This window comes from Malania oleifera, chromosome 6 (assembly GCF_029873635.1).
Source record: "Malania oleifera isolate guangnan ecotype guangnan chromosome 6, ASM2987363v1, whole genome shotgun sequence".
NCBI classification, from domain to species: Eukaryota; Viridiplantae; Streptophyta; class Magnoliopsida; order Santalales; family Ximeniaceae; genus Malania; species Malania oleifera.
In genome coordinates this window covers 14,164,200-14,190,543 of record NC_080422.1, presented here as the reverse complement: position 1 = coordinate 14,190,543, position 26,344 = coordinate 14,164,200, and the positions used below count along the sequence as shown (strand labels likewise).

Sequence of the window (26,344 nt, the reverse complement as noted above, 5' to 3'; positions counted from 1 at the left end):
GCATTGAAATTTGGATTTGGTTCATAATCTTATATTTACATTCATATATACCTAGGATTGCTATTGGTATAGTATGGTCGCTGATTAGATGTTTGTGATTGTGCGATTGCTGTAAACTAAAATAAAAGGGTAATAATCAACTGAAATTCTGCAAAGAAAATTTTAATCACCCAATTCAAACCCCCCCTCCCCCCTTCCTCTCAGGAGTACACCTTTAATCTCAGTATGGCTGATGCAGAATCAGTCAAACACATTCTTCTCCACTTCCCCCAGACAAGGAACTTGTGGAATTTGGTTCTATCCTTGACTGGACAGCAGTGGGTTACAGCAAATTCAGTTGGAGGGGAGATTTGGGCTTGGAAAGGCATCAGGGGCACCAAGGAGAAGCAAAAGGTTTTGAACATCATCCCTCTCGCCATCTTTTGGTATGCTTGGAAAGAAAGAAATAAGAGAGCCTTCAAAGATACAACTACTCCGCTTCATATCTGCAAAGACCAATGGTTTGCTGCTGTTTCCAGCTGGCTTCGTGGGCAAGCTGTTAATGGTCATGATGAAATCCTTGATGTTTGCGACTCTTTAGATTGGTTGATGTTTTGTTCCATGATTGGCATCCCCTTGATGCCTTGTTAATATATTTTCATTTTTATTGACCAAAAAAAAAAGATATTGCAAACGGAGGTGTTGATAATGAATTACGTTGTTTTAATGTTTATTGCATAAGTGTCATTGCTTTCATAAGTTACTTTGCTTCCGCTCATATCTGCTTGAATGATAATGAAAGTGTTTTGTTGGTGAATTGTGGTAAACGCTAAGCTGACTAGTTAAACAAGAGGGCTTTAGCTAGCGTCGCACGGTCCATTCACAAAGGTGTGAAATATTTGACCCATGACAAAGAAAGGACTATTTGTCCAAAGATACAGGAAAGACAGCCATTTGCCCATAATTGCTTCCAAAGAACTATCAATCCATTTAAATGCCCATTTTTGTCTCTCTAAATAATCCATAAAAGTGTCAGTGGCCTAGCATCCCAAAGCATTTTGTTGAACTTTTTCTAGGATGAGCCTCCTCAGTGCGAAACTTCCTTTTCAACAGTATATGTTGTTAAACATTTAATTCCCTAGGTTGCATAAATAAGCTCCCAATTGTCTTCACCCAAGAACAATGCTAGCAATGGTTAACAGATTCTTCTTGCTCCTAGCACAAAAAGCACATATTCCCAATATTCTAGCTTGTCTTCTTCAGATCATCAATAGTTTGGTTCCCCCATGTTGCTTCTCAAGTGGGGAGAGGGAAAAAAAAAAAAAACACCTTAGGTGGGGACTTGGTCTTCCAAAGGTCTAGAGTCTCCAAACTGCCCTTCCTCACCTCTACCTTTCATCTCTAGTACCATAGAGCTTCTCGCACAAAATAAGGTATTAACTTAGCTCTACCTCACTGAAATTTCTTCTGAATGCAACATCTAGGTGAACTGGTCATTTTCAACCCTCAAGCAACCTGCAACCATAGCCCCTCCCCCCCCCCCCCCCTTTTTCAAAAGAAGAAAGTATAAAGAGCGAGGGAACTGATCCTTTGAGGGTCCTTCACCACACCAAGGATCAGACAAGAAAAAGGCAACACCCCATCCAACACTAAGAAAACAATACCTTTGGAAAAATCATCCTACCCTCTCCTAATATTCTACCACAACCTACTCCATGAGTAGGGCTGCAAACGAACCAAGCAGCTCATGAGCGGCTTGGGAGCTCAGCTTGGTAAGATCTCATTCAGGTTCGCTTATTATCTAAATAAGCAATTCCTAAGCCCAATTTTTAGGCTCCTTCAATTTTAACGAGCAGAGCCAGAACACAATTGGGCTTGGCTCGGTTTGGCTCGATAATAAGCTCAATTTTAAATTTAATAATTAAAATATTTTATTTTTTTTAAGTTAAAGAATTAACTATTGGTACACACAAATCAACCAAATAGTAACAAACTCAAAAACACCTAATAGTTATTTATTTATTTATTATTTAAAGTTAAAAAAATGTGGAAAAGGAGTCTAATATAGAAGAGGAGAGACCCAGGAAGAGTTCAATCTTCCGATGTGGGATATGGAGATAAGAGATTGAAGTAGGGAGAAAGCATGGGGGAGAGAGGCAAAGAGCAGCAGGCTGCATTTTTGTCCCACATCGGAAATACAAAGAATGTTAGCCTCCTCAACAGTTCATAAAATCCCTTGCCCAGCTTCCCTTTCCATCCACCTACCCACAAGGCTGCAGGCCAGCTCATTGCAGGCCTATATTGCCATTGATTGATGTTGTGGGCTTGCATAATTATGGTTCCTCCTTGGCTTATAAGTTAGATTTTGGGCCTGTTTCATGATGGGCTAAGGTACTTTATTTTAAGCCCAATTAGCCAATGGCCTCTAAAATTTCAAATATTAATCTGGGCTGCCTTGGTTTTGTGTTAGTGGTTGAGACCGAGCCAAGCTTGAGCCAAGGAATAAATTTTCGAACTGAGCTCGAGCTTGATTTTTGCAGCTCAAATTAAACCGAGCTTGATCTCAAACCGAGCTATTTTTCTTTCGAGCCGAGCTTGAACATGTTAAAGCTCGGCTCGGCTTGGCTCGTTTGCAGCCCTGCCCACGAGGCCTTCAAGTCTTCTTAGATAGCCACCCATTATGGGTCTCACCAAATTTAGCAACAACCATTAATCTCCATAAGATGTATTTTGCCTACAAGAATCTCCACAACTATTTGCCTAGCCTGCCTTATTCGTGATCATAAAATCCAACATTCCCACAGTTTAAATATTCCCCTCCTCGCCACATGGTATTTCTATTTCCTTCAAAGCTACCTAAAGCTAAAACGACCTCCTTTAAATGTTTTCAATCTTCCTGAAGACTGATCTGGGAATTAACCACCCCACATCGCAATGAGCTCTCTTTCTCTCTCTCATGAAGCTTACCCTACATTTTGTTTCACTCTTGCTGCATATTATGTTTGTGTTAGTTCATGATAAAGTGGGGGAGGCTATTGCTTCATTCTTTCTGGAAAAAAAAATCAGATAAGCAATTGGTGGGTGAGATTATTTTCAGTTGCAGCAAACTGGTTCTCTGATGGTTTTTCTCTGTTTCTTGGAAGTTTGGACAAGGGTTTTCAAAGTTTTCAGGCAGGCAATGTCACATATTGGGTGGCAATTCGTGCGACAAGGGTAGGAAATTTTTTGGAGTCAGGGCATGACTGAAGAGGTAAGAGGTTTTCTGTCTTGTTCATGGAGGTTCCAAAGGTGATGGTTGGCTTCAATTTGAAGAAGACTTTAGAGAAATGTTCTTCCTGGCACTTATTGTAAAGGTAGCAATAAGATTGTTCTTGGGTTTAGTCAATAGTTTACTATGCATTTTGTTTAATTAGTATAGGATTATGTGTATTGGGAGCTTGTTCGTAATATTTGTGTAATTTAGGAGTCTGTTTGTAGTTTCATGTAGCTTCAGGGGTAAATGTGCAATTTTTTGTGTTATTGGCTTTCTAATAAATAGAGTGCGAAAGCCATGTAGGAGCAGGTTGGATTTGAAGTGAAGTGAAAGCATACTTTCCTCTCTTCAATTTCTTCTACTCTCTCCCTTGGCTGGAGATCCTTGATGCAGTCCTGCATCTTTCAGATGGGGAGAAAATAAATCCAGAGGTAGCTTGGGTTTCCTTTGTGGAAGATGGTGCGTTGAAGGCTGGGTGGGTTGGGCCTGGGTCTCTCATGATGGTTTTAGACCTGGTCCAAATTTTATATTAAAATGGGGAACTCATTAAAACACTGTTGGGCCGGTCTGTCGAGCAGGTCCATAATCAGATTCAAGAAAAAAAATTGGGCATGTTGCACAAAATGAGGAAACTCAATTATTCCTCAGGCCACCTTAATGGGCAGGCCCAAAATTTCTTAAAGCACAAGATCTCCTGGCTGACTCACATCTCCCCTTTTGAATGAAGCCCATTTAACCCTTTGAAAGCCCAAGAGGTGGTTGAATTTGATCAAGGCTATAAGCAGAAGATAACTTGATGGTGCTTTGTTCAACATCGAAGCAGATACATGGTGGCCAAGGGGATAGATGCAAAAGCTTCAGAAATAATAGAGGAAAGAGGCAGATCTTTAGAAAGGTTAGTTTCTAAAAAATCAACAAGTTTATTAGAGGAAGAGTTTTCTCCTGTAGAAGAGAGCCTCATCAGTGAGTTGTATACTGGGGAGGAAAAAGGGGAAGGTTCCTCTACGAAACATAATTCTTGTGAGGATGAGATTCAGGTTATTATTGTAGGTTTGAGGGAAATACTTCTGTAAGAAGCAAATTTTGTTAATTTTGAGTCAAAAGGAATATGGTCACATAAAGGAAGTGCAGATGGGCTTTGAAATGAGGAAACATTTTGAAGAAAATTGAGGTGCTTCTGGTTGAAAAAAAACAAAACAAAACAAAAAAACACCAAAAAAACAAAAACTCTTAGGAGAGATTCAGGAGGTGTTTTAAGTATAGTGGAGGAGCCACTTGGTGAGAGGGTTAGCATCTGCAAGGAAAAAAAAAAGTGGGGGATGTTTCAGGTGATGATAGTGAAGGCATTAGAAAGTTTGGATGTGATGGGGTTTACTTTGGACGAGATGCAGAATCAGAGTGACTATATTTCTGGCTCTTTGATTGTCTTGGGGATTTAACGTATGTGCTGCCGCCTGGGATTGGAAAGGATTAGTATTTTTTAAGATGTTGGAAGGGTTAAAGAGCAAAGGGTGGTGATGCTGTGATGGCCACCACAGTTCAAGAGGTTTCTAAGAAGGATCCTCAAGCTTGGTTTCTGTTGGATAAATTGAGCCTTCAACTGTCTGGTAAATTTAAGGTGGAGAAGAGTCAAAAGGAATTAGCAAAAAGATGAGAAATTGCTATCTGGGTTCCATTTCCTCCCACGCAGAAACCTTTTAAAGGGCCATCTTCCTCTACTTTGTAAGCATGGGACTAACATTTCCACAACCAGAATACAGAGAAATGGGGAAAGAACATCCTCTTGCCTTAGCCCTCAGCTGGAGGCAAAATAACCAAAAGGAACTCCAAACTAAAAATCTGACTCTGGATTCTGCAGATGCAACTCCACACTCATTTCCTCCTTTTTGGATTGTATATGAGACACTGCCGTTAATGCGGTCATAGGCTTTTTTCAGTTTTTAGCTTACAAATAACTTCTGGAGTGTTCAACCTTTAATCAGGAGTTGGCTAGCTCATTTTCAAGCAAGGCTGCAACCGAAATCCAAGTGCCCTCTGAAAGTTGAGGTGTAGTCCCAAGAGGGGGGTGAATTGGGTTATTAAAATTATATTTTAATTCTTTTTCAGAATTCTTAAACCACTTGTTAATTTAACAATCACACAGCAAAGCTTAGTTACTTAAGCAATCAACCAACAATCAATCAACAACTTTAAATTAAACAACCAAAGATACCAACTTAAGATATAATATGCAGCTTCTTGGAAATTCTCAGCTTTTACAAGAATTCAAGACATTTGCTTATTTGCAGCCCTGTGAATATATGTAAGCCCTATGTTGATGGATTTGATTTCTCAATATAATGCTCAATATGAAATCCAACACTCCTTCCAAGAACTTGAACTTTAAATAAACTTTCAGTTAATTAGTCTTGGGTGTTAACCAATCAACGTACTCTCTTACGGTTTCTGCAATTTATATTGATCAACTAACGTACTTCCTTTCGATTTCCACAAATTCCAAAATCAAATTAATCTTTGGTTTATTTAATATCCAATCCACGCAGAGTATATGTTCAAAAATTAATTCAACCACGCAGTTAATATATGCTGAAAAGTAAAGAGTAACGAAGGAAAGTGACACCACGTTTTTTTTTTAGGTTCGGCTTATCCCCAGCCTACATCCTCGCCTTAGGCCAATACCACCTAAGGATTCCACTATACCGTTCCTTTCCGGGTGGAACAAACAGTTACAAGCAATACCCCACGCTTAGACACTACTTAAGTAGGCTAGAGCAACACCTCTCCAAGTGATACCCCACACTCAGTCACTCCTTCAATAGGCTAGAGCAACACCTCTCCAAGTGATACCCCACGCTTGGTCACTCCTTCACTAGGCTAGAGCAATGCCTCTCCAAGTGATACCCCACACTCGGTCAACGATCCAACAACCTGGAATCGTTAAGAAACAAGAAACAATATCTGCGTACAATAATACTCTCACAAAGAGCAGATTAGTACAATTTCAAACACTATGTACTTCAATATTAAATATCAAAGTAAAATACAATGAAGCTCAAGTAAAAATTCACCAAGTTCTTTCTAGATGAGAATTAGCAACTCGGAACTCAGTAGTAGGATGTTCGGCACTTCGGTTGTACAAAGAGTTTAGCAAGAGAGAGCAGCAAGATAGCAAGATGTGCTTTCAGCTTTTGAAACAGATTTTTCATTTCTTTTGTTCTATATTTTATTTGATTTGCAAAACCATGTATTTATAGGCTTAGAAAAGTTATTTCGTGTTGCCCAAGATTACTTGGAGTATCTTCCAAGTTTTTAGAAAATTTGGGGCACAAGAAACCTTTATTTGAAATTTAAAACATTTAAAATTTCTAACCGTTAACAGTGTTCAGACAACTGAAGTATCAAGTTCAGTCTTCTGATGTTCCTTAATACACTAAAAAATTTGAACTGGACACAAGGTTAAACGATTGAACTTATTCTTCAATCTTCTAAAGTAATTCTTCAGTCTTTTGAAGATGATCCTCAATTGTCTGGGCAGACCAAATTCAGATTTTTCATTTTAGTTTTCGAAAATCCTCTTTGCTCTCTTGCTTTGATTTCTTATAAAACCTTTTCTGGGGTTTTGAAATAAGGTCTCTAAGTCAATGAATAACCCCCTAGAAGAGCTTTCAACATATTTCACAAGATATTTAAATACGAAGTACTTACATAAAGACTTCTTAGGACTTTTGACACTCTAAGCACTTAGGTCTTCATGCTTGTCTTTCTTTAGCTCCATCTTGTCTTCAAGCTTCATCATACTTTAAGCTTTTAGCAAGCCCTCTTTAACATCCATGCTCTCATGATCTTCAAGCTTTATTAGATCATCTTTGAATCTATGACTTGACTCTTTAAGCTTCATTTGATCATCTTTCTTTGAAGTATAAGCTTTGAATGATCCTTGTGCGCACTTGACCTTGTATTTTCTTTCTTGAGTCCTGAAATATCATCACTTAACCAAATATGTTAAGTTCCTCTGATTTGTTATCATCAAAATAAGATTTTAAGTCTTGTAAGGTCAACACCCTCCAATAAAGCACGCTAATTACTCCCTATAACCAAGTCTATTAGCCAAAAATTTTTATACATGAACTTACGAGACTAATGGGTGTGTAGCCTTTTACATCTCTATAGGTTGCATTAAAAGTAGAAATAAACTTTCCCATGCTGCGAAATTCCTTGAAAAACTCCATTAAGACCTCAGGTTTTAGAAGAACGTCATTGTAAAGCCATCAAGACCTCAGGTTTTTCCCCTTCCAGCTCTTTGAGTGCACTAAGAATTTCTCCTTCTAAGAAAAGAAAGTTCCAACCTCAACCTCTTCTGAAACCAGTACAGGGACAAGTAACCCATTTACTTCGGTTCCCAACTGCAAATTTATTTTAAGAAGGACCTCATAGAATCGAGTGATTTTTCCTTTAATTATCTCTTCTTCTTCAAACACCTCTCCTTGTATTTCAATGATGTTTGATATCAACTAAATTGCATATTTTGCAAGAATTAGCAGCTCTGTGGAACAACATGGTATTTTTGTCCCCTTCCTTGATCCACAGTTCCAGAGTTCTAGATTTCTATCTCAACAAAAGTTCCTACTCCATTTCAATAAGTCTGGCCAGATTGTATTTTGCTAAATTTTTTCCTTCAAACTCAACTCCAGACAGCTCTCCTTGAATTTCTTTAGCATTCAAAGCTTTATTTTCCTCCATTATCATTCTCTTCCTTAGACCAATACTTCTCTTACAACATCTCTACTCCATGTCTTCAAATTTTCTTTATGCCCTTTCTGCTATACTTCCAATCTAAAGCTAGCATTTCCTCTCCCTACCCGCATACCAACAGGTTCCTAATCGAAAAGTTGAAACCATTAACCTTCAAAAACATATTCTTAAATCTGAAGGGATTTGCTGTTTCTCACCTGCCACACTCCAATAAAATAGGATTATGATCTGACAATGGTAGTCTAGAAGAAGTTCTGGTGAGTTCCTGGGTATTGCTCACCCCAAAAAGAGGATATGAGGAAACTATCCAACCATGAGAAAACAAGGTTTTCTCTAAAATTAAACCGAGCAATCCCCCTCTCTCAAAGGCAGGTCCATCACAGCTTCAGCATGAATAAAATCTTCAAATTCCTCACAAGCTGCTCTAGAGGCAACCACTGCTTCTCTCACTGGGATGGAGAACCAAAGCTGCAGTCTCCTACCATGCACCAGGGTTCCCGCCACCTCTCCCTTACAATAATCAATCTAGCCACAGCAAGCTTCTTTACTTCCCCTTCTTCTCTCCCATACAAACTGCTAAAAAGCCAAATGTTATTATCTGGTATGAACTTGAACTTGCATGAAGCAGAGCATATTCCTATTAAATCTTCCACCTTTTCCAGCATATCACTATTCCATGATAAAATTATTCCACCTGCTGCATCTTTAGCTTCCAAACCCTGCTACCCGAATCTTCTGCAGCCCCATAAGGTCCTAACTACCTTGTGATCTGATTACGCGTCAAAGTTGCGTAATTAGGCGTTTAAATGCATTAATTAAATATTATAATTTTAATTAAATGTCTGATTATGTTCAATACTTTAACATTGAGCACAATTCATAATATTTGGGTTTTTATCAAATAATTTACGGATTTTTGGTATTTTATTATTGCAGGAAATTCTTTCAGAAATTAAAGTCGAAGAAAAATTTTTTTATGAGGCCTAATGATAAGTGAACAAGCCATGTGTGTGTGTGGCAGTAAAGCGTGAAGGGCGATGCAGGCTTGTGTGTGTGCGTCAATGTGACTGCGGGCCGTTCAGCTGGGCTGCGTTGAAGTGGCCATGTGCGGAGCCGGGCGAGGGCAGCTATAGGGGCGCTAGGGCTTGAGGCGCAGGGGGCATTTGGGGACGTGCTGCGTGCGGCGACCTGGGGTGTGACAAGCAGACCGTGAGCACTGAAAGCAGAGGCAATCTAAGGCAAAGGCTTGGGCGTGCTGTGCGCAGTGCCAAGGCATCATCGGCTCGGTGCTGGGCGTGACGTGGCCGTGCAGCATTTGCGTACTCTTCTTCTCCATCTCATCTTCCCTTTCCTTCGTTCTCATCTCTCTTCTAATCTCTCTTAGTTCATCTTTTACTTTTCAATTTTGTTTCTTTTCATTTATATATTCTTTTGTTTTATTTTAATTCTTGAAGCATTTTTAAAGTTTAATTTTTCTTTAGAAGCATTAATTTTGAATGTGTTTTTTATTTCCTGCTTTAAATAATTGAGGCTTTTGAATTCTGTTTGGGGGTTGTTCAATTTAATTTGTCCTTTTCTTATTTAAATACTTTTTAGGATTCAAACAATGTCTTTGAATGAAATTAGTGTTTTTATTCAGTAAATTTTGTTAGAATTTAATTTTGCATGATCTTCGTATTAAATATAGTATTTTTACTTAGTTGGACTTTGTTTATTGTTTAGCATAGTTGGTTTTTATTTAGTTGAATGATTGCAGGATTTATTTCTTTCATCATTCTGGTATTGAATCTAGCATTTAATCAGTTATTTTTATGCATGTTAAATTGTTAGTTAGGATTTAAGTTGTTCTATTGCAAAAATCTCAAAAACCCTAGGAACTGAATCTAAACTGTGCTCAGTAAAAATTATTTTCTTATTTTCTTTTGGATTTACATAAAGTTTGGAATTAATCTGCATTCCCTGAGGAGATGATCTGGCCTTTGGGCTAAATATTACACAACAAAACTCATATACTTGGGATAGCCTTTGCGCTGCTTATATTTAGAGTGAGTCAAGTTTTTGACACCGTTGCCGAGAATGTCAAATTTAGTTTTAAACTAGTGGTTTTTCTTTTATTTTGATTTTTCTCATGAAAAAGAAGAATAAAAAAAAAAAACAGAAAAAAAGAGTTTTGAAGAAACTATGACTGCACCTGCACCACGCACTCTTATGGATTTTTTGCAGCCTACACAAACCACTACACCATCATGCATTGCTTTATCTGATGATGCACTTGATTTCACAATTAAGCATGGGATGATGTCACTGATACCTCAGTTCCACAGGATGGATTCTGAGAGTCCTTACTAGCACTTGACGGACTTTGAGTTGGCCTGCACTACTTTTATTGCTAAAGCTGGAACTGATGAATTTACTAAACTTTGTTTATTTCCTTTCTCTTTGAAGGATAAAGCGAAGATGTGGTTTAATTCCTTGAGACCTAACTCTATCTCTAACTGGAATGATATGGAACGTGAGTTTCTGCATAATTTTTTTTTTCCTTACAAAGAAACTCAATTTTTGCAGGAACAGATCAGTCAATTCATGCAAAGAGCAGATGAGACATTTCATGAAAGTTAGGAGAGATTTAGAGATCTGGTTAACATGTGACCCCACCATGGATTTGAATCATGGCGTCTGGTCAACTATTTCTACACTACTTTGACTCCTGAATCGAAACAGTTCGTTCATACTATGTGTTTAGGAGATTTCTTCAACAAGGAGCCTAATGACGCATTGAGTTTTCTAGATTATTTAGCTGAAAATACTCAACAGTGGAACACTAGGATTAACAGAAGATCAATTGCAGCTCAACCATTAAGAGCAATACATGGTGGAAAGTGGTATGAACTGAAAGATGATGTTGATGCTGAGGCATGTATAGCTGAGATCACTAGAAGATTAGATGCTATGGAGATGGAAAAAGAGAATAGTACAGAGCAACTTTGGAATCAACCTCCTCAGTCCTATGCACCACCTTATCAGTCGTCATATCATCAGGCTACCTTTCAGCATCAGTATCAGCCACATCAGATTTCTCAAATCTATTCTTTAGCAGCACCTGCTCCACCGAAGAAGTCTCTTGAGGATAGCATGGCACAGATGGCTAATACACTTCAGCAATTCATGGCAAGCCAAAATGTGATCAACTCTCAAATTTCTCAAGCCATCAACGAGATAAGCACCGATTTGACTAGGCTGAACACAACATTGAGTGCATTGGAGATAGATGAATCCCCATTTCAAGCCCAGCCAGATACTCAAGTGCAGTCTGCAATCGTGGAGCCGTCATCCTCTACTAAAGTGGATGCCAGGGATTGCAATGCCAAAACAAATCTCCATAGTGGTGAGGTGACTGGTACACCAGATAGGAAGGCTAACCAGAATGGTGAGAGTTCAAATTTTAAGGAACCAGGTAAAAATTTTAATGTTGATGTTTCTGAAGAACCGAAAGTAACTGCTCTGAAACCTTTGCCTCAAAGACAGGTTCTTAAAGAATTGAATTTCCTGGAAAACATATTAAATAAAGATCCTTTCTTGTTAAAACAAGGAAGTCAATCTGCACATGTTTTGTCTGCGACTTTGAAGAGCAATGATATATTTGAGGCTAACTTCTGTGCAGGTAACAAAATTGATTCATTGTGGCGACTTAAATTTGGAGACTCACCAGTTCAATTTATAAACCTGCACCCACCAGATGAAATTCCTCATGAACCTCCTCCAGACATACTGTGATGTTACACTTTCCTTTATTTTCATTTTGTTTTATTTTTAATTTATTTGTAGGTACATTTTAACTTAGTTTCAATTTTTTTTCTTTACCCTTACTTCTCCACCCGGGCACTCTTCTACTTCCCTCAGTATCATTCTTTTGCTTCTCTTTTCAATCATTAAGGACAATGCTATATTTTAGTTAGGGGGAGAGAATTTGCATGTGCAATTGTGTGTGGTTCCATCTGATGAGTTTCAATGTGATCATTGCATGTGGTGTTTGAATGTCAGTTAGCTCTACCTTTAGGAAATACTGGTATTGAGCTCAAAGCTTGCTGAATTCCTTATTTGTGAACGTTACATGCCATTTTTTTTTTTCTTTTTGAGAATATGAAACATGCAGGATGTAGTGCAAATCAGAGTTTAAATCAAAAGAGAACTTTATCCATTTCACTTAGTTGCAACCAAGAGAAGGATGTTGAAAATTTTGCTACACACACTACACAGGTCAGAAGACTTAGAAAGACTACCTTAGATCATTTTTGGTTGATGTATACTTCAATTGCTTGGGAATTTAATGAACCAAATCCTAATGGCTTAGGGAAAAAAAAAGAAAAAGAAAAAGATTGAAGCAAATGAAAATAAGAAACAAGTCATGGATCAATTGCAAAAATAAAAGAAGAAAAAGAGAGAAAAGAAAAAAAAAAAGGAAATAATTGTGTATTGGAAAGGGCTACCTATTACCGGGGTCCTAACTAAACAAAAAAGTGGGTGCCTTTTAAAGTGTAGTAGCGTGAAAGCCACCATTACACATTCATGCACTGGAAACAGTTACCTACTATCGAGATCCTAACTAAACAAGAAAGTGGGTGCCTTTTAAAGTGTAATCGTGTGAAAGTCGTTAATACAATGGTTTTGAATTAGAGTAAAACCGTGCGGTTGTCTCAGATTAACTGTTGTGATTAAAACCGTTAATGTCTTTTGGTAGTCAATCTTGGAATTCTAGCCTTATTCTCATGCACGTGAGCTTTGTTACATTCCATTACCTTGGTTAGTTTACTGGAATTATGGTTGCTAATCCCCTGGTCTGAATGCATTCACGTTATTTGCGAGAGACTAGCAAAACGTTAGTTGGGGGATGTGATTACGCGTCAAAGTTGCGTAATTAGGCGTTTAAAATCATGAATTAAAGATTATAATTTCAATTAAATACCTAATTATGTTCAGTATTTTAACATTGAGCTCAATTTATAACGTTTGAATTTTTATTCTATTTTATCCATAAATTGACGAATATTCATGTTTTGTCATTGCAGGTGATTTTCATTAATCAAAGTCGAAATTAAATTAGATGCGAAAGCCATGCACGTGAGGGTCAAAGCTTTTCATTGAAAGAGCCGCGTATGTGGGGTTCAAGGAGGATAAAGAATTAAATGATATAAATGGAGGCGTTATGTACAAAACGAAGCTAATTAGGCGAAGCTAATTAGGCAATTATGGACAGTTTCAACATTGCTTCGTAATCTGGGCATAACTTTCTCACTTGAGCTCCGATTGAGATGATTCAAGATGCTGTGGCACGCCAAGAAAAAGCTTTACAACTTTCATGTTTTGAGTTTTGAAAGAGACTAACTGCATCAAGGTCGAAATCGGACATGAAGTTACCATACGCTGCTTTTTGGGAGCTGGGCTGTGTATTGGATTATTGAAGGAGGCCCATGCTTTTGCATGGGCCATGCAAAACGTGAGGGGCTGGCTGCCATGCGCTGGAGCTAAAAACTAAAGGAAGTAAAGGGGGTTTTTGGATGGGTTGAAAAAGTCAAGAGAGTAGGGCTTTAATGAAAAAAGCAAAGCTAGGCTTTTAGGGTTGCTTTAAGGTCTTCTATATAGGGTGGCTTTTGGAGTTCTTTTGTGGGGAGAAGTGGCGCCGCACAGAGAGGAGCTGCTGCCTCTCCAACGTTCGGCCATTCTTCAATCTCTCTATCTCTCTCTCTCTTGTTTCTTTGTTCTTTTTTCTTTACTTTATAATTTTTTAAATACATTGTTTAGGTTTATTTTATTCAAGCTTTTTGTTCAAGTTCAATTTTTGTTTAAGCCAATATTTAAGTTTAATTTATTTTTGAAGCTTTTGTTTAAGCATTTATTTGCGTTTGTTTTTAATGGAATCATCATTGAAGTTTAAGTTTAATTTAATTTTTTTGTTTGAATCAATTGTTGGATTAAGTACTATTTTTATTTAAGTTATTGATCGGGTTAAGTTTATTTTTTTTGAGTTAATGTTTAATTGTGGATTTTATGGTTGAATGTTTAATTTGAGTAATAAAGTTTTCATCATTGGTCTTTTGTCTGAAATTTCAAATGTAGGATTTATTTCTTGTCTAAATGTTTAAATAAGGATTGTTTTCCGCATTTAATTTTGTTGTCGTTTATCTTATTGTGTGGATGAATCATTGAGTAAGAAATATTAGTTGTGTTAATTTTCCCGTTGTTTATTTACCGTTACCCGTTTCTTGTCATTAATTTTATGCATGTGATGTCCATAGTTTATGTTTTGCTTCGTTTCAATTTCGTCACAAATTCTTAAAAACCCCAGAAATCGAATCTGAACTGTGTTCAGTAAACTATGTTTTCTTATTTTCTTCTTTTTGTTTTACACAAGTTTGGAATTAATCTGCATTCCTTGAGGAGACGATCTGGCCTTTTAGGCTAATTATTTCACAACAGAACTCCTATACTTGGGATAGCCTTTGCGCTGCTCATTTTTAGAGTAAGTCATGATCGTATTTCTCCATGTTCGTCTCTTGAAGGAAGACTAGATTTGGTTATACTCCCTTAGCAAACTCTTACGCACAATTCTCTTACATCTAACATCTGTCATGCACTCCCCTCTTACACTGTCATTCACTCTCTTAATATTCTATAATATTATTTTCAGGTTCATGAATCTTGATAAGAAACATCATTTACTGAACTTAAGCTGCTCTCCTGACCCCATCCCCTTTCCCAACTCACTTGAGGTGGTTGTTAGAGCACTGTAGCCTTTTTAATTCACACTTCTGTTTGCCTTCCCCATCTGCCTTCTTCAATATACATTTATTGGATTCCATTATTCTGTTTGATATGCATTCAAATTTCAAACTACCCAAATGCTTCCTCCTCACAGCCTTCAATTGACACCCTAACAACCTTGCCCACATCCACCATTCTCCTCAGAATCTTCTTTGAAACCTCACTTTTCTTCCTAACTTCCTCTTCTCAGGGCAGAATCACCTGAAGAGGACTTCAGTTATTTAAAAACTCTGGCTGATCAGCATACTCCAAAGTATTACGACTCCTCGAACTCCTACACAGGGGCACCATCCATACAATGTCAACTGTTCTTCTTCCCTAGTGCGTCTGGCTTCCACTGAAATTTCATCCCTAATATGTCTTGTCTTTCATCTGATTTTTCAGCTTTAACTAAGTCTCCCTTTCCTTAATGAAAGTCTGGAAAGGGTAAAGAAGAAGATAAAAAAGCTAGGGCTGTAGAAATGGTTTAGTCGGTTATTAGATATTACCATTACATAATAGTAGTGGTGCCTTCTGAAATCTACGAGACATTATCAATGGATCATAAGTATCATGATTCACACCATATCATCTGCCACAGTGGCATAACGGCCACTATGGTCCATTACATGCCATTATAAGGTGTTATGTCCCAGCCTGTTTGCGAATTGCTCTAACAATTTTTTACATCAATTTTGTGCTTTTAAAAAAACACTTCTAGCTTTTAAAAAACTTGAACCAGTATTTCAAAAATGTATTCATCATCCTGTCCAATAAGTAAGAATCAAACTCAAATTAACCAAAGATAAAGAAATTGCCCGTTATGTAGGAGAGAAAAAGGCAAACCTTAGAAGTTATTTCATATACCATTGAAAAATTATGTTTCTCACACACATGTACATCCTTCAATAGCCAACCCCACCTAATGGGACTAAGGCTTGATTGATGTTATTGTATCTAATCTTCAATTGCCAAAAATAGGATTAAAATTTACATTCGATACTTGCTCCATACCTCATATCCTTTCATTAGATGTTTTTGCATTCATGTCATTATGCTATAAAATATGAAATAGAAATACGTTTCATTGTTTATCTTTCATTATTTTAACGATTTTTTAGTTTAGATTAGATTTATACTTCAAAAAATAGTGTAACAGGCACAAGGATTTTTCCCCTTAGCAACAAAAGAACCTATATAAGATTCAACATGTTTAGGATACGCTGTGGTCAGATTTTGGTAAAAATTATTTAAGCCTTTAATATGTAAGATTTTGGAGTCAAAACATGTGAATCTATTAAGTTTTTTTAACAAGTTTGTTACTGCCATAAATGAATTCACAGACACAGCATCATATGTAAAATCTAAAATAAGCGTGACCCACACACTGCAGCTCTGACATTACGCAGGCTGCCACCATTTTTCAAAACTATGGTTGCACATAAATGAACCTTCCTGGGTGCTGAATGCCTTTGCAATTCACTTTTTGGGCAGAAGACCTTATAGAATCACCATCAAATGGGCCAGCTTTGTCTTTTGGATTCCACTGGACAACTTCATGCAAGCCCATTAGACCATTCTTGCAACCCATTTTAAGAGGATTTGAATTTTGAAAGCAACATTTTCCACTGAACGCAAGCCAAAGCAAATAGATCTGACCCTCTAGTTGTCGTGATCTTGTCCTCCTCCAACAATCAAATTTGTGAAGCACTGTTTGAACCCGCGAGCCCCTTCAGGTTCGTCCTTTTGGATTGCTCCTATAGAGGATGAAGGAGCTGCTTCTAGCCAAACTAGATCCTATACCTCCATCCACTCCATAAAACCACTACTTCTGCTGGCAGAAGCCCCCTGTAAAATTTCACTTTCAGCCTACCCCAGCCTCTAGTTAAGACTCAAGATTGGGATGCATCTTGAATTATTATGAATTTTCAAAAAATTTGCACGCCTTTAAGATAAACCTCAACAAGTCACATAGGAAGAGTGTTGATAAGTACTAATCTCCAATTGCATTGTCTTTGAATTGTTTACTTGAGCTCTAATCTCCAAACACGTTAGTACCATGAACTAGAGTATTTTTATTATTGTTATCATTCCATGTAAAAATGTACAATGTTGTGCATCAAACAACTGCAATGCACATTCAGTTTCAAACTCAATAAATTTTCAAATTTTATTAAATTCTCCAAAGCTCTGTGAAAAGAGAAAACAAATCTTACAGGCTTGCAGTATTAACGGCTATAATAATAAAGTCCACAAACTAGGTAAATAATGTAAAATTTTAAAAAATACATAATCTATTTGTAGCATGCTTCTTTAAGGGTTGGAGACCTTAATCAAAAATATAGAATAAATTCACCTAACTTATTTACTTAAAGACGAAAGCCATCTCAAATCTTTGTTCTCAATACATGTAACAGAACTACAATAATTATTCTGTGATTAAGTTGCTGACATTCTCTTACTTTGGATGGTTAATTGTATGCAAAATATTTTTTCAACAATCTGATGTTGATTTTAGTCAACAGAATTACCCATGAGGGCCTATATGGCTGTTCAGTCTGCATTACTTCAACATCTCACGCATGACTAGAATCTTCAATAACCATATTACCAATCAACACATCTAAGCAGATACAGGGTTTCAAAATGCATTGTTGCTTTGATGTTCTTAAGATGCCTGTTGGTGGCTTAGCTAATGTATCGGCCTTAGCCCAACCCTGGTGAGATATCATCCGTTTTGGCCCATTAGAATTCACAGTTTTGCCCCTCAAAGACACTTCACAACATTGAAACTTACTCTTACTCAATCCTTATACAGCCAAATCTCCCTAGTGTACCTGATGTTGGACACTCCAACACCCTTGTAATGGTGGCTCGCACCTCTTCATGAGACCAACCCACATGGCCATATGATCTCGACCTAATTCTAGTGGAGTATTGTCCGCTTTGGCCAAAGGCACCCCGACAAAGTTACGATCTAATACATCATCATATGATCAAGATCTCCCTAATTCTCGATGTTCAATCTAGAGAGGCTCCCCCATCTAATCTGACACCTCAATAGTCATAAAGAGCGCCCCACACCTCTATTTGAGACCACCCACTTGTTACTACTCTCAAAGTCACTCTTAAATCAAATGCAACAATCTCAACCAACTCCAATGAGGCACTGTCCACCCGTTGGGTCTCACAGTTTTGCCCAATAATGGCATCTCCTAATACGACCAAAATCTCCCTACTCATACCAGGTGGAATCATAACACACACAAGCAATGCTAAGCTTGCAAACATAAGGGCGACAATATAGAAAAAGAAGGCCTAAGAAAGGTAAAAAGGGGAGTGCAAGGAATCCTCCAAAAAAATAAAAATAAAAATTATACCAAAAGATCCGTTCAACCACATTGCATATCACTCAAAGAAAAAAACCCCAACAAAACTCGAAGGAAAACCCCAAAGCAAAGCTAAGAACAGAACACTATACCAAGTTACCAATGCAGAGATGGAGGAGTAAACTAATCCCAAAAAATCTCACTCCATTCATTCCGCAACAGCCAAAGAACACTAAATCATGCAAAATGTCACAGAAGCACACTCTTTCAGTCTTTCACTTTACTACATTGAACCTAACTCATGTAAGAGTAATGTGCATCAGAGTGCAAGGTTAAGCTGGTTAGCTTTCTACTTGAACGAGTCCAGTCTCTCAATTCAATATTCTTGTCAAAAGATCATAGAAGAAGGTTCATTCCCCGTCTCAATGATGGTTGTAAGTTGATGAGACATAATATCCAACCTCCATATTACAAAACCGTTATAAAAATAACTCCACACCAAAGTCAAAGCAATCAAATTCCAAGTGAAAATTTACAAATGACATATCAGATTAAAAGAATAAAAATTGCTAAGGGCTGCAGAAAGAGTGATTTGAGTGCTTTCTTTCAAAGCAATGGTAGTACTTCTTCGTCAAATGCCACATTAACAAAGCAAGTATAATATAAGGTGCATAAATTAGGAGACTATCTTAAGTCAAGATTCCACATTTGTTATAATATATCAATCGAGAAAATTTTGACGCATACCTCAAAATTCTGAAACAAGCCAATAACAAACACAGGGTGCTTTTTAAGGAACTCAGCTGCCTCAGCTACGGTGTTTAATCTAGTAACAGGCACACCAGTCTTCTTTCTCACCCATATCACTATTTCTTCCCTGATTAAAAATTAACCACCAGTAAACACTTAAATATGCAGTCCACAATCCTACTTTCGCAAGCAACTGAAAATTGAATCAAATTTTGTTTTCACAATTCCCCCCCCCCCCCCCGGGGGTGCAATCGCTCCAAGGGCAAGAAAAAGACCAGAACAGATTATGAATCTCAACATTGAAACTAGATATTATGTCCAATAATTTAGAGAAAATATGGCCTAGATTGAGCTGAATAGAGAAAAATGAATCCATTTGCTGACCCAGATCAATTACGGAACAAGGCACGTTGAGTTAATCGTTGTTTGGCCAAAGGAATAAACTACTTACGACGAAAATCCGCCAGTGTACGCTTGAGAACTCCCATTAACGAACAGAATCAGAGTTGGGAAGCCTTTGATCCCAAGAACCGACGCTGCTTTGGGATACCGGTCCGCATCAAGTTTCGCCATCAAAATAGAACTTCCCAATTCCTTCAGCGATGTTGCAGCTTCTGCAAACTGAGGCATCAGTTCAGCACTCCTGCCGCACCAAGGAGCATACCCAAGAACCAGAACGAACTCATTCCCATCAATAACCCTTTTGGTATTGTCACCGTTCAGTTCAAGCACAATCCTCTGAGCCTTGCTTAAAACCTCGGCCTCAGAAAATTTCACATGGCTTCCCTCTTGCCCTTGTTCTCCTGCTTCTTCTTCCTCGTCCAATGCTATTAGCTCTTCAATCTCCTCCAAATCATCGTCATCGTTGCCATCTTTGCCGGCTTCAGCAGAAATTGTAGAGACCAGGAAACCCAATAATATCAAAAGGGTAAGGCTGAAGTAGATGAATCTTGAAGTGGGTTTAGTAGCACGCATGATGATGAGCAGTAGGCAATAATGGGTTCCGAGACTGCAGTGATTTAAGTGCCGTGGAGTGAAAAGGGATCTGCTTCCGAGGCACGAATTCTTGCTTGTACCCCCCAAATCCTGATGAAGATCACGTAGAAAGTAGATATGGAGGTGCAGTGTGAAAAGTGGAAACACTGTATAATGATAAAATTAGCCAAATTGGGAAATGCCATTTCCCCTTCTCTTTTTTTTTTTTTTTTTTCAAGGCTCTTCCTCTTCCAGTAATGAAGGGACTGTTGCACTTTGCGAATCTGAAAAAATAAATAAATAAATAGGCAAAGAGGATGAGATGAGAAAATCAAAGGGCAAATTCCATTGAATTTTACTCATTGATAAGAATCAATAATTTTAAGAAAAACATGAGAAATTATATTTCTCATTTCTTATTTTTAAACTTAAACAATCTAATTAAATAATAAACTAAGAGTAAAACTTTTTTTCTTGACAAAAAGAAAATAATCAACTTATTGTTTTTTTAATATGTCTTTATGAAAATCTGCTAAAATAAATTAATGGGACTTTCACATTTTTGTGCATTTAATTTTTTTTTTATCAATTTTACTATTTTCAAATGAGTATAAAAAAATTAATTTAAAGAAAGTTTTAATATAATAGCAGTTTTTATAAAATTTAAATTTAGTGAATAAATGAATTATATATTGTAGAATGAAATTAGAGAATTCATGGGATATGTGTTGTTGCATATAAAGTAACAATGACAAAGTAAAATAGTCAATAAATGAGAATCTAGTCATTGTTAATTAGGTACTAAATGGGCGATGAGGATTACCCGAAGATGATGTAGCAAATGGTTTTAGAAGAATATTTGTAGAAATCACGTAATTTTTTTTTGTTTTTTGGTAACCCAAAACACCTTATCTCAAATGAGTGCTTCAAACTCTCCTAGGCAACACCAAACAAGAGTAGCAACAATTCATCCCAAAAAGGTGAGGTAAAGTTAGAGAGTGTGATTATAAAGGAAAAAACAAAATCTTCGAAGTATTGACAGATGAACCCAAATGGACCACTTAAGGAGGAAGCAAGTCTCTTTGTCAATACATTTTTACAAAATGGTCAAAGTTGTAGGGTTTGACGGAAACTCAATGAATAACACGGTGATTCTTCAATTATTGACAATAATCATGTCTCAATCAATCTCATGTATATGACCACGAAATTAAACGATGGTAAACAATATCTATCTTGCACCATCAAATCCATGTAATAATTGTTGTCCCAATATGAAACTATGTGTGAGGAGTATACTACCCTCTTTCCTCTCAATCAGAAATCACAATAGCATGAAGATGAGAGCAGTGACTTCTCGTTGTGTTTATATTTAGTATTAAGCAATACCCATCATTGATTGCTTATACATATAAGACCCACACTAAATTTCATTGGTGCATAAAATGTTCAACACAAAATACACCAATCACATACAATCGTGGACTTTTATTTTGATGTTCTAAAAAGTTTGACATTAAGTATAAATTAGGCATAAAATGGGCTATGTTGATCCATAAAATTCTAACATTCTCCCACTTAAACTACATAGTTTAAGGTTTATAAAATTATTTCTTCAAACTAAATTATATAATATGTGGAGACAATGGTGAATGTTAAATGTGAGAAAGCACCATTTAAAAACACTAGGTCCAAAATGAAATTACACGTATCCAATAATGTAGAAAACCATATCAATAGAGACATTAATATCATACAAGTCAATACACACAATGTAACGATCCAAAAATTCCTGCAATTTTTTTTTTTACTGTTGCAAACTATATCACTCTGATACCCCTGTAATATCCATCATAGCATCTCAGTCCCAAAGTGGGCATCGAGGAATCCCTATTCATAAGATAATACACCTATGCAACGGAAAATATAAAATCATATAACCATAATTATAATACCAGAACTTCAGTATTATTCCCAAAATATAAACACACATCAGTCTAGAAACATCCCTCAAACCTCTTAGAATCTACTCAAAAATATATCTCCCTGAAACACTTACCCTACAAATAGGGCAGTATGAATGTTCCCTCTATCTCTGAGCCTAAACTGCTTATCTAATTGGATCACCTGAAATATTTAAATTACTGAGATGAGACAACTCTCAGTAAGACAAAATATGCTATTATCAGTGTGTGGCAGTTGAGTTTACATGAACAATATATTTTAATCTACTAAAGCTGAAATAACATGCAAGATATAATACAGTATAACTCCCACCTATATGGTTTAAAATATAACTATTTCTAAACTTTCTATATAATTATATTTTTAGTATCTATAGATATATCTGTTGTTTTCTGTAAATCTGTATATATATATATATATATATATATATATATATATATATATATATAACTGTGAAAAACTTCCTTGGATGACTGTATGTCATGATTTAACCTCTCATGATAGGGTTGTGCGGCTCATATGCGGGACTTAATATTGGTTGGCCTACCAGGATAAGTCAACTAAAACCTTTATCGTCAGATCGACCGCCTCAACCCGGACTACCGGGGAGTCTGCAAGCTCTCCCAATGCACGATCAACTACACATATAATCCACACACTATCTAAGATATGTGGTTGCACTCTATATTGTATAGCTACGGTACCGTGCTCTGTAATCCGATTTGTTCCATCAGGGTCTGATACTATATAATACTGTTATATATCTTTCTGATTTACCATGATTCTGTATAACTGTAATAACCATGATTCTATATGTATTAACAATAACGTTGTAATAAACGGATCTGTATAAACTGTAATAATTGTATGTTATGGTTCTGTAATATCTGTATATCATAATTCTGTAATCTATATATCATGGTACTATAAAAACTACATATCTGAATAAATTTGTATATCTGAATAAACTACAATATCTGAATATAACTGTATATCTGAATAAAACTGTGTATCTGAACAAACTGTAATATCTGGATAAAACTGTACATCTGAATAAACTATGTATATCCTAATTCTATAAAATCTGAGTAGAATTCTATACTATACTAATATTTCTCATGCCACACCACTAAATAAAATTCATTAACTATAATTTGTAATACTGCATAATTTCTTTATCTGAAAACCCATAAACATATACTACACTTTATTGGTAAGAAATTCTAATTTAACTGGCGTAGCATATTTCCCTTACCTAACTAATTGGAAGATCTGACTCCAACTTTATTCTTACGCCCACGGCGTACCAAACTCATAATCCTGAAATAATGTACATTTCCTAATTCAATTAACCCAAACTCAGAATAGTAACTATACTCGCCTTTTCCCCAAGCCCATATATTTCTTTAATTCATAAAATTCTAAACTACTAATTATTTATCCATGATACTTGAGTTCCGGAGAACACACCCGTTGGAATCCTCAATCCATGCATGTGGTGTTTGGAAACCAAAACCTGAAAATCACAACACCCTAGTTTAATCAACTCAAACTTCACTATATCTCCACCTAATACAAAATATGGGTTCAGAATAGCCTGATAATTACAAAAACCCTAAAATAACCTACTTACCATGATTTTGGGATGGTTCCTAAACTCCTCAAACCAAAATTCTGATTTGACTAAGTTGTAAAGAATCTCCTCAGGATCATCATGGTAATTTCTGATCATTGAACCAGGGAAAAACAAGGTCGGAAACTTAGAGAGAAGGTGAGAGAACCGGATTTTTAGAGAGAGAAATAGAGAAAAGAATAATTCTCTTGCTGAAAATGCAATTTCCGACTTTATATAGGCAGTTGTCCACGTGGCTTCGTTGACGAGCCACGTATACTCGTCGACGAACTGAAGAAGGGAGTTTGTCGACGAACCAAAGGGTCTGAATTCTCCCCTCTCGGTATCTCTTCATCGACGAAACACTGAAGCTCGTCCACAAACCATACAGGGGAGTTCATCGACGAAACCAGGACGTTCATCGACGAACCTTGCTTTGTCCCTTTTAGATTTTCCTTTTTTCCCTATTTAACTCCCTTTCTCTTTATTATTTAATTGTTATTATCTTCCGGGTCTCTACACACAACCTCATGACCATCACATGTATATGGGTCCAAAATGAAATCATGTTGTTTGATAAACAATCAAGCACTTTTTAAGTTATGGTGTGAATTTAGATTAGTAGATGGTGAGTTGGCTATAAATGAACTTGTTATATCAACTTCAATCAAAAGTGTAAGGATAACAATAGTAAAAATCATATAAATAGTAGATGACTAAGAAAAGAGGGAGATGAAAAGACTTAGATTATAAGAGGTAAGAAGAAATAGAATGGGAAAAGGCTAAGGGGGGAAAAAAGTAAGAGAGAAAGAGATGGAAAAAAAAAAAAGTAAGAGAGAAAGTGAAGAAAAGAGGGATAAAAAAAATTAGACGTATTTAGCATTAGGTTATTACATTGTGTTTGTTAAATTGAGTTGAAGATCCCCTTACAGCAACTATTACACGTAATTATACCCTTCTCGCGTAAAACATACATTAATTCCATGGTTACAAGTATATATTCAAAATATTAAGCCCTAATAATAGAGGACATTTTTAAAACATTTAAAACCTAATTATAAATTGTAATTGTTTCATATATTAAAGGTTCAATTTATTATAATTAACATGTTTGTCCAATGTTTATCTGCTTTTTTGTCTGATAATGAGCGAACTTCATTTGATGACTTAAGTAACTATTGTTGCCTGATGACTGCATGATCTTTGTTGGGTAAGTGGTTATTTACAACTTATGTGTTGTTTAGGTGATAATCGACTTCATTTCTTAGGCGATTTACACTCCACCTACAATGTTTGTCTTATACCTCTTATAGGAAATTCTCCATTTCATCATTAGAGTGACTAAACAACACATGATTCACCTTGCCTTGGCAACCTCTTTTTTAAGGTAACAATTTGGTTGATCGATCATCATCACACTTCGAGGATGTACACAAGGACGGTACAATCACATGTATATCCAACATTTGTAAATAATTATATTCAAAAAGGATATTGATTTTACATGTCAAAATATATACAACCTCATGACCATCATATGCAATATGAGAGTATGATATGAAATTTCATGGCTAAAAAATGATCATGTAATGACCCAAAGAATAATGGTATTTAAATAATAAAAAGGGAAGGAAATAGAAAAAGAAACTGAAGGAGGCAGCAGGCTTCGTCAATGAAAGCTTTGCGTTCATCAACGACATTGCACTTTGAATATAATAATTCGAAAGATTTTTACACAACGCCTTGTTGACGAGAAAATACCGAGAGAGGTTTTTGGGGCAATCTAAAATTTGTTGACGAAGGAGGAAGTTCATTGACGAAATTCCTTAAATACTCGTCGACAATATGATGTGTCTCATCGATGAATTCAGCTCCATAAATTGCTAAAACTCATATTTTTTATAGAATTTCAGCACAAATCTTTCCTTTCTCTCTCTAAAACGCACCCCTTTTCTTCTCTCTTTGATCCCAACCCCATTTTACGCTTGATCGACGATCTGAAGCCACCACGACGCTCCTGACGAAGTTCTCTGCAAGTCTGCCAAAGCAGATCGTCGGTGGAAGAGGTTTGAAATTCGTTTCAAATTTAGGGTAAGGTGTTTTGTTCAGAATATGTTTCCCCTACAGTTATAAGAAATTTTGTATGCAAAAAAATACTGATGTTTTGTTCTGGGGGATGTTGTTTTTAGGGTGTTAAGTGGAGAACCCTGCGGGTGTAGAGCTAGAGTTCAGTGAGAGGCTTTTCAGATTTAAGGTAAGGGAAATATGCTATGCTAGAAAATTTGAATATGTTAATAGAAATTTTACCAACACGTATATATACCAGTTATTATGTAGTTTTTCAGAATATGTGTTCTTAAAGTGTGTGTGGCCTGAGTAGATAATATTTGATGTAGAACTTTATGCAGTTTTTCCAGTATATGAAGTTATATAGAACATACAGATATAGCCAGATATTCACAGGGATTATATAAACAAATATACGTACATATACATCTTTTATTCAATAGTTTCACAAACCATATATATATACATATATATATATATGTATACAGATGTTTACTCAGATCAGTATGTTATAGTTTTATACAAATCAGTATTTTACAAATGTTTATCCAGAATAGTATATTACAGTTTTACTCAAATCAACATATATAGCATTTGCAGTATGCCATGTTTCCTATTACCGTAACATTCAGAGTATACAGACAGAGTGTATAGATATATATATATATATATATATTATAGACGGATACACAGAGATAGCATCAAGATGCTACAGATACAAAATATAGAGATTACAGAATTTACAGTACAGAAAGATAGCGTTATGGTTAGGGGTGAGCAAACGGTCGATTCGGTCAAATTCGGTTAATTAACCGAATTAACCAAAATTTTCGGTTAATGATTTTTATTAACCGAACCGACCGA

General features: G+C 36.4%; 1 protein-coding gene across 2 annotated transcripts in view; it reads right to left on the bottom strand.

The window, feature by feature from the left end:
- The window catches only part of LOC131157755 (protein disulfide isomerase-like 1-6), a 42,521-nt gene extending 22,412 nt beyond the window's left edge, over nucleotides 1-20,109 (bottom strand). Inside the window, exons 1-2 of one of the 2 annotated variants that reach the window (XM_058112113.1) lie at nucleotides 19,313-20,109; nucleotides 18,859-18,988 (exon numbers count right to left, since the gene is read on the bottom strand). In XM_058112113.1, the coding sequence (XP_057968096.1) occupies nucleotides 18,859-18,988; nucleotides 19,313-19,836 (654 nt within the window). In that variant the 5' untranslated portion in view covers nucleotides 19,837-20,109. The remainder of the gene's footprint in view (nucleotides 1-18,858; nucleotides 18,989-19,312) is intronic. The other variant, XM_058112114.1, reaches the window with a different exon arrangement.
- Between the last annotated feature and the right edge of the window lie 6,235 nt (nucleotides 20,110-26,344).